This window comes from Elaeis guineensis, chromosome 6 (assembly GCF_000442705.2).
Source record: "Elaeis guineensis isolate ETL-2024a chromosome 6, EG11, whole genome shotgun sequence".
NCBI classification, from domain to species: Eukaryota; Viridiplantae; Streptophyta; class Magnoliopsida; order Arecales; family Arecaceae; genus Elaeis; species Elaeis guineensis.
In genome coordinates this window covers 12,622,527-12,632,466 of record NC_025998.2, presented here as the reverse complement: position 1 = coordinate 12,632,466, position 9,940 = coordinate 12,622,527, and the positions used below count along the sequence as shown (strand labels likewise).

The window sequence follows — 9,940 nt, the reverse complement described above, 5'->3', positions numbered from 1 at the left end:
GACTTTGAGATGCTAAATTTATATGGGTGGAGATCATGATAACTTTTTTAATTTTGATGTTAATTATCTGATCATTACAAATTTTTGGACTTATCAGAAAGAAGTTAGTTAGGATGTGGTCTAAGAAAAAATTACATCATACGAGAGAGAAATATTTTTGTGCATTGAACCTATCAGAGAGCATATACGAAACTCAATTTTAGATGAAAAATATATTTGAATTTTATTATGAGAATATGAGATACACGTCTTGGTAAAATCTTTAGTTATTCAAAATATCATATTTAGATATGATTTCTTGATCTTTCAAGTTGCATTGAATTTCAAATCAAAAGTTTATTTTTTTAAGTAGATCTAAAGTATTTTGATATTATTATTAAATTGATAAGAAAATTAGTTTTATTAGAGTATGATATACACATTATGATGAAATCTTTAATAATTTGTATTTTCATCTTTGGATTGGATTCCTTACTTTTTCTTGTGAGTATTGAAGATAGTGGACTATAATTCAAATCAAAGTTCAGATTTCTGAGCTGATCTAAGGTATCTTGTTATTATTAAATTTTGAATGATTTATATAAGGGACAAGATTTTGTATGGATTTATCTATTGATACTAAGGGTTGTGATGAAGGGAGCTTTACAAGAAATAACTAAGCTAATTCTACTTACAAAAATGTTGACTTGAGTTCTTCTAATTTGTTCGAGTTGGAGTTAATTCTTTAAAAAAAGAAGATTGATTTAGAAATTATCTAAATGATTGTAAGATAAATCTAAGGTTAACTTCAATTAATTTCAGATATGTTGGATTCTTGAGGAGTGATGAAGCTTATGCAATGATTTCAAACATAGAAAGTGGATCAAGATTTAATTTTGATGTGCTATACCTAAAGATAGTAAAGATAAAGAAACTTAAATTTTGCTCTAAGTTTTATATAAAATTTGAAGGTTGGATCTATCTTTGATTGATCTAACATACAAAGATACTTTTATCTTTGATAAACTTATATAATTTGATAAATTAAGATCAGAGTGTACAGCCAAAGCATGGTGATTTAAATTGATTAAAAATATTAATCTTTTAAATCAAAAGATATTACGAAGGAATACATTAGTTGCAAATAAGGAAGGATTTTATTGATAATGAAAGGATGCTACAAATTTTTGACCTAATCTGATCATAACTGAGTAATTTTTGCTATTAGGTTATTTCATTACAGATAATATCAAAAAATCTTAGATATCTCAAGTTTATTGTTAATAGCTTGATAGTTCTTTTGTTAGTTCAAACCTAGAAAGTCTTGACATAGATCTTATTTTTTGAGATTTAACATTGTTATTTGAACTGATGTAGAAGGTTGAGATTTTCTTGAGATGAAAGTCTATATATAAAATTTATTGAAAGGTCAAAAGAAGAAAGAAATCGATGATTATGAAGAGTACATGATGTTTGGCCTCTTTTTATTTCCTATCATAGGTAGTCTGAGATAATTATGAATTCTGAGTGAAATGTATTAGACAAATAACTGTGATAGTTTAATATAAGGTCAAAATATTACTATTCTTCAAAAAAATTGAGAAATCAATAAAAAGAATAAATTTGAGATTTCAAATAATTTTGTTATAACAAGATCATGAGAAATAAATAATATGTAAGACATTATCGGAAGTGTAAGAATGACATGATGCATGTATATTTTTAAGAATATATCTCAAACAATACAACTTAATTTCGAGAATGAAATTATTTTAAGGGAGGAAGAATGTAATAACCCAGCCCATTGGACTCTTAGACCCGGCCCAATTTTAAAATAGCCCAAAAACCCCACAAATCATGTGCATCGCACAGGGAAGAAGAGGAGGAAGAAGACTCCGGTTAGGAGTCTCTTCTCTTCCGATTTCCGTCCAAATTGGGGCTTCAAGTGTTCAGATTAACCTAGGAAAACCTGTCTATAAAAACTCCTCTTCCCTCCTCCATGGTCGGCCACGACAAGCACTGATTTTTCCTTCAATTTCTCCTCGGATTCTTTCATTGAAGCTATGGACATCCTCACCGTATCTGCCTAAATTTCTCATCGGAGAAGCTGTCGGAGCTTGAGGTGAGCCCCGTCCCTCCTTTCTCTCTTCCTTCCCCTCCTGATACCATTACACACGACCGTCGGCCATCGGACTCATCAGAAACGCCACCAAAAAGCAAAGCTCTATTTTTTTCTATTTAAATCGAGTCTTTTTCTCATCTTTTCGATCACTAACGCCACCATCCGTAGTGCCGCACCCCTGAACCATAACCCTTAGCCTCCCCACGATCCTCCATAGTGAGATCATGACCACTGGCGAACGGTCAATGACCAAAAATGAAAAAAAAACCCCAGGTGCCTTATTTTTCTGCACCTTTTCTTGATTTTTCATCGGCCGAACCTCACCGCCCGGCCATCTCTAGCTCGACCATCATCGGTCGTCGCTGTTGGATCTCCGACCATGCCGCCGCACCTCATCGGAGCACGAGCCATTAAGCCCTTTTTCCCCTCGTGTCCCTCTCTTCGGCTAGGAAAAGAAAGAAGAAAAGAAAAGAAAAGAAGAAGAGAAGAAAAGAAAAAGAAAAAAAAAGAGAGAAAAAAGATTTTTTCTCTCTATTTTCTCTCTCTCCTCTCTCTCTTTCTCTCTCTAGGGTCTTTCTACTCTCTCTCTTTCTATCTCTAATTGCATCATGGATTCTAGGACAAACTTGAGATGAAAATAAGATGATCTGGAGTCGCTTCAAAATTCGTGCAGTTGGTTAGATCTAAGTCCAGTCCTTATTCAAAATTTATAGCATTTGATCATAGTTAATCCATATTAGATCATCCTGATATGACTTGTGATGATCTCGATCATGATTGCCTCATTTGAAGGATATAAAAATTCTCTCTCCACTTTATCTTTCTACTTTCTCTCTAGAATTTTTTTCTCTCTTCATGAATTTTCTCTCTCTAAAAGTCTTATGGACCAGTGGAGGGTCCAGATACTTAGACAAATTTCAATCTTGATTGTTCTTAGGAGAAGTTCTGAATTTATATTATTAGGATCGTTTATCCATAATTTTTTCATATATGATTTTTATATTTGATTATGGTCATGTAAAGATGCGACTGTCTACATAAGATGTCGAGCGAAATATCTTATTTTCGACATTCATAAATCAAAGAGTTCGTTGATTCTTATGCTTGGATTAATCACTGATAGAGATAATAATCCCTGTACATGATCATCATTATATATATGCTATTTTACCATTGGCCTTGTATTATTGATTTTGTATCGTTGAATTTGTGATTGATGAATTTGCTATGTTTGAGACATCATTAATTGATTATATGATTTTTAAACATGAGTATGTTATGTCAATATATATATGTATCAGTGATTGATGGCATGATTATATGGGTATGATATATTTGTCTTGATCACACTGCAAATTGAAATTGAGTCAACATCTTTTAATTTCATGAAAAAAAGATATAGTTTGGACTAGCCTCGTCATGTGGAACAGCCTGTCAGGAGCTTATGCCTGGGACAGCCTGCCAGGAGCTTATGCCTAGGACAGCCTTCACGGGCTTATACGTGGATCAGTCGGCCAAGAGCTCATGGCCGGGACAGCCTGCCAGGAGCTTATGCCTGGGACAGCCTCCATGAGTTTTTATACATAGGATAGCCGGCCAGGAGCTCATGCCTGGGACAGCCTTGAAAGGCTTATGAGTGAAAATTTGATCGGATGGAGACTGAGGTATAGACTTGGTTAGTCCAAAGTCAGAAAGAAAAAGGTTAAAAGTCATGTGATTATGAAAAGAGAAATAGAAGATAAGACATGAAACTAATGCTGAATAAAAGTGTTTCACCCGTTAACATATGATGATGCATCTCTTTTAATAAGACAGATAATTTATGGATGTTTGCAGTATTCTAGATATTGAACATGAGATTTTATGTTTTATTACTTATCCTTATTTTCAGATTATATTATTATACTGGTGTGATATGTGGGATTCTTACTGGGCTGTAAAGCTTACATACCTTCATTTCTCTTTTTCTTCTCAGAGTTACAGGATGCTCATGGTTGGCTATGGTATAGATTTGCGAGTGAGCAGATGCATAGATAGAGTGTCATTGATACTTAATCAGAGGATTGAAAGAATTTTATTTGTAATTATGTAAGTTTTACTAATTATTATTAAAATTAGATATTATGGATGTTGAGGTTGTAATGAATTATTTTAGGCCTTGCATATTCTTTAGGGAGTGTGCGGCCATCATGTATCTGACCCGGGTGTTGGATTCGGGGCGTGACATAAGGGAAAGGCGATAGCATCTTTTTAAATCCAAGTGATAATAATCATGATATAAAGATCAGTAAAATCTCAAAATTAGTGAGCATTTTCTTCAACAACCACACTTTATATTAAAACAAACAAACAAAGAAAGAAACTCCTGAAACTCACAAATTATAAATCTAGAACGTTGACACCGTTGCTACAAGTTTTTTCAGTTGTCACATAACTTGTTTTCTAGATATGTTGTTTGGAAATGTGTCACTTTTTGGATAATCTAGCAAACCTGGAGAACCGTTCAGAGGATTGTACCTATCCGTTTACATAAATCAAGAATCCACAACGACATGTTATGTCCCAGGACGCAAGTCCTTCTCATCCATCAATTTCTACTCGCACAATCAGAAATAAGGAAAGAACATCTACCTTGAATAAAATTATTTGGTGTTTTTGTGCCACAACCATTCAAGGTAACAGATCAGTTACTCAATTCCCTTCCAAGTCCAATGTTGTAAAGAGAGGACATCGACAGGAAAACATGAAGTCATGATAGGAAAAAGATATTTCATTTCAATAACACAATTAAATTTAGTTTCAAGTCCAACTTGACAAATCTCATATTCTCGATGGCTAGACCTGTTCTAGGAGATCCGGGCGAAACTTCCCACCAAAAAGAAGATGGAGCTTGCAGAGTGGCCATAAACCCAGGATACAGGTGAGAAAGGGAAGGGGACAACACAATGTAACGAGTAAGGATAGCAAGCGGCAAGTTTCTCGGCGCTGTCACTGTGAACATCGCGGTTGCAAATGCCACCGACATCGCAGCAGATGCACACCATAGCAGCTTCCTTGTGGACGCCCTGTAGTGGAGCAAGAAGTCGATGTCTTCCCATCCTGCAATGATACATAGAAAAGCAGCAGCGAGGGAGGTGATCATAGCAATAGTGTCCGATATCACGAACACCTTAAAGGCTGCTTTCCTTACCAGAATTGGCAAGCCTTCATCAGGGCCCTCGTTGCCGCTGAACCCTCCAGGCATTGTGAAGGCAGCTGCGAAGGTAACCGTTGCAATGAGGATGGCCGTCATCGTGGTGTGCCGGGTGTATCTTGCAGTTAATGATTGGATTTGATGGATTGTGTGACGCTTCTGATTTGAGATCATGAACTAAAGGTCACGGCAACTATGGCATACTTATGGAGGATTTTTCCACAAGCATGCAAGGCATCTTATTACAATATCATAAAACAACATCAAAATAAAATTCAAATAATTAATGTTCAACTTTAATTCAAATAACTAAATCAAATGTCTTACAAAATAAAATTTCATAGTTTTTCATCCACTTCAATAAATTCTAACTTAAAATAAAAATATCAAAGTCTGCCTCTAATCCGCTCTCCCATAATGAATCCCCGAATCATGCTAGCCATCTGAATCTATAAAAATAGTAAAATATAGAGTGATGAGTTAGATATCCCAGTGAGCAATGTATCCATTGGCTAGATAAATCAGTAATAATAATACATTGAAAAATAAACATGTAAAATGCATCAATTCAAATATACAGTATTAATCAAAATAAGAATCATGCGAATTCAATTTTTCAAAATTCATTTTTATTCATAAATCAATTTTTTTCAAAACATCCGGTTCACCTCGACAGTTATGAACTAGTCAAAGTATCAGCACATAATCTCCACTGGCACGATGTCGATATACCAGCGCACAATCCCCATTGGTAGGGTTTCGATATACCAGTATATAATCCTACTGGTAGGATATCAATATACCAGTGCATAACCCTTATTGGTAGGGTGTCGATATACTAATGCACAAACCCCACTGACAGGGAATCGTTGTACTAATGCATAACCTCCACTAATAGGGTATTGATATACCAGCTCACAATCTCCTATTGGTGGAATATCGATATACCAGCATATAATCTCCACTAGCAAAATGTCGATATACCAGCACGCAAGCCCTATTGGCAGGATATCGATATACCAGCACATAACCTTCACTGATAAGGTATTGATATGCCAACATATAACTTCCATTGGTAAGATTTTGACATATAGTTAGGCTACGAATCAAAATCCATTTTGATTCAATTTTTTTTTGATAAAATTAATTTTATATTTCAATTGAACAATGTACAAAACCATTCGAAATCAGAATCAATCGATCACAACTCAATAATGAAATTAGTGCCTTTGATAATGCATCAATAGTATTTTATAATAGATTTAACAATTAAATATCATGCTTCATATTCACAAATCATAAATAATATGATTCAAAATTTAATGATATAAATACTATATAATTTGCCAATAAATCTAGAAAAAGAGTCGCATTACTTACCTCATATGTACTCCAACAAATCTATATAATTACAAAAATTTCTCTTTCAAAATCTAATATCTGAAATCATACTTTTATCAAACTTTAATTATAATTATTTTTAAAATAAAAATCTTAAATCTTCATAGGGCTGCCTATCCGACAGTCAATGGTCAAGATCTCTTCGCCAGGATCTATGAAAACTATCTAAGGGTCTTTATAAAGATCCAAAAAAATCTTAGAAGAGAGACATAATAAAAAAAAAGGATGCTTTTAGAGAGAGAAACTAATAGAGAGAGAAAGTAAGATTTTTTTAAAAAAAATTAGAAAAAAAAGTGGAAAGAAAAAATAATGGAAGCACGTGAAGAGAGAGAAGGGAGAGAGGGAAGCGAGAGAATCTCTCTCTCTCTCTCTTTCTTTCTTTTTCTTTTTCTTTTTTTTCTTTTTCCCTTCTTCTTTTCTTCTCTCTTGGTGGAACAAGGGAGTCCCCTTGCTTCTCAGAATAGGAGAGTTTCTCTCCAGCGGTGGTAGTGGCTGGGGATGCAGGCAGTGGCAGCACAGGCAGGGGACTATAGGTCGGCGATCGACGGTGATGACTGCCACTGAAAAATCAAGAAAAATAGGGTGCAAATCAAAGCAGAAATAAGGGATCCATCCGACTGGCCCTTTTTGACAAAATTCAGTAGTTTGCTGGTCAGAATCCATGCTTTGTGGGCTATGGAGGATGGGGAGAAGATATTCAAAAGGTCAAGAAGGCTTTACCTCATTTTTCTAGCAATAATTGGCTGTGGCGGTAGAGGAACTATTCATGATAAAACTTGATGAATCGGTAGCCAAATCCATGAACTTCAGCGAGGATCTGATGGCCAGTGGTGGGGGGTTTCACAAGGGACTCCGTCCCATTTAAATAGATGCGGAGGGGGAAGAGTTGGACTCGTCACCAGTGTCGGATTTCGACTTTGATCGGGAGTCTATGAAAGAGAAGAACTCCCAATGGAAATTTTCTTTGTTTCTTTCTTTTTTTTTTACTTTTTTAATCGATGATTTGAGATTCGTGTGGCTATTTTAATGGGGTTGATGGCTGGGTATTACAGTTTGCTTCCTGGGTGAGTTTTTTGTTGACCTTATGCCATAGTTCACTTGTACACACACTGGGGATGGCATGAGCCAACAGTGTATACATCTGATTCTGCATGGCAATGCAATATAATCCAGTGGGTCATAATTCGGAGAAGATTTTCATTGCAACGGTGATATCATATCAAACTTGTAATAACTCAACCAAAAATTGAAAATCAATAGGGCAGTGTGGAGTATCATCATAGGAATCAGTGAAATACACAATCGATGAAATACAAATATTCTCATTGGGTTGAGATAAATTTGATATGGTACCACCGTTGCAACGAAGTTTTTTCCCATAATTCCTAGGAGTTGGTATAGCCTTTTAAACAAGCTTTTCCATTCTTTCCATAATATTATAATTAAGAAAACAGAACGAAGGAGTTACCCATTTCAAAGTCTTGTCAGGTTCCACTGTATACAAGAAGTTGTCCAGAGCACTCCAGCTCCCGCACGAGGCCGCACGGTCCACCCTTTCATGAGCCAACATAGCTCGAAGTATTTCGGGATTGCAACGCTCCGCAGCCAAATGCACGGGAGTGTACTTCTTTTTATCTGGCTGGTTGAGCAATCCATGAAGCGCAGGTGTCTTTAGGATGTACTTGACAAAATCCACCTGCTCTTCAACTATTGCCATGTGAAGTGCATTCCGGCCGTTGCTATCAACTACAAAAGCCGAGTCTGGGCACTGGCGAATGAGCTCTTCGGCTATGCGGACATGGCCTCGCTGTGCAGCATAATGAAAGGCCGAGCCGGCATTATTCATGATGTATGCTAGAGAGGGATCAAACCTTAGATGCAACTGCACCATCTCCAGATTATTGTCCGCTGCTGCGTGAATGAGTGCGATGGTCTCATAGTTGTTCCGAGCTTTGGCGAGCTCCCGCCTTCCACTCAACAATGTTTCCGCTATGCCTACCAGTAAAGATTAAAACAAAACAAAAATCAGGAATGCCGTATTCTCGGAAAAAGAGCAATAGGAGCGCATTGGTGCTAAAACATAAAACGTGTGCGGAAGATTTAGTACGTTAAGTAGCTGATATGGAAGAAGGAAGAAAGTAGTAGTGAAATTACTTAAATGCCCGGAAATTGTAGCAGCATGCAGAGCAGTGTTGCCATAGGGTCCTCCATGATTAGATGAAGGAATTTGCACCAATGCTGTCACAGCATCAGCTAAGCCTTTAAAGGCTGCAATGTACATTGGTGACTCAAGGTTGGTGTTGATCAATTCTGACTGCTTGGGCTCTATCTGCAGCAGCTCCAACGCTAGTCTGCTGTGGCCGTGCAGCAAGGCCTTGTGCAGAGCAGTGTTACCTTCATTATTAGTTGTCATCATCATCTGTTTTAGAGGGTTGGCTCCCTCTATATCACCGCAACGATGAGACAACCAGGATGCAATCTCAATAAAATAGGTGGCCATAGAGTGACGACCAGCCATAGCAGCGATGTGCAGTGGAGTCTCTCCATTTGAGTTTGTTGCCAACAGGAGGGATGGGTTACTTGAACAGAGCTCTTTTGCAAATTGCTCCTGCTCAAATATCACCGCAATGTGAAGTGCTGTGTTATTGAAAGGAGTTTTGCCGAGAAGGATGCTGGGGCTTTTGCCAACAAACTGATTAAGGTCTGCAATGTTGCCAGATGTCGCTGCCTTAAGCAATCTGGGATCCATTGGGCTGTGCTTTGAATGGTTCGTTGCTCGTGGAAGAAATGGGCTGTGTATCGAATGGCTGGTTGCTCCTGGAAGTATGGCTGCTGGGGGAGTATTAATAACAGCATCGACAACTTGACTCTAAACAATCGAGTTCTGCCAATAGTTAACGCTAATCACTTAAATAATTATTTTAAATATAATTATTATGGGTTTAAAAAACCAAGGATGAAGATGCGAAAGAACCGGTCTCATGCCTAATTATTAGACTTGCCATATTACTCCTTGTATTTAAACAATTCAAGGTCAACTTAGAGGCACATGTGCCCCGGAGTTTGGACTAGTCCATTCGTCTTAGTCCATGTGATAATTTTCTGTTTAGTAGTAACCACGGGAAATAGTGTCTAAGATTTCAAAATTATAAAAATATACCTAATGTACGAATAAAATGAGAAATTATTGATTATAATCTATCTATCTATCTAATACGTTAAAGGAAAGTTCAAAGTCTGCCCTC

The 9,940-nt window shown here is 36.6% G+C and overlaps 1 protein-coding gene across 1 annotated transcript; it reads right to left on the bottom strand.

The window, feature by feature from the left end:
• Nucleotides 1–4,865: 4,865 nt before the first annotated feature.
• LOC114914301 (uncharacterized) lies at nucleotides 4,866–9,500 on the bottom strand. Its single transcript, XM_029265183.2, is given in 5 exon segments — nucleotides 4,866–5,059; nucleotides 5,061–5,436; nucleotides 7,745–7,842; nucleotides 8,164–8,690; nucleotides 8,850–9,500. Coding segments are annotated over 5 exon segments (1,719 nt in total). The 5' UTR covers nucleotides 9,445–9,500; the 3' UTR covers nucleotides 4,866–4,936.
• Nucleotides 9,501–9,940: the final 440 nt, after the last annotated feature.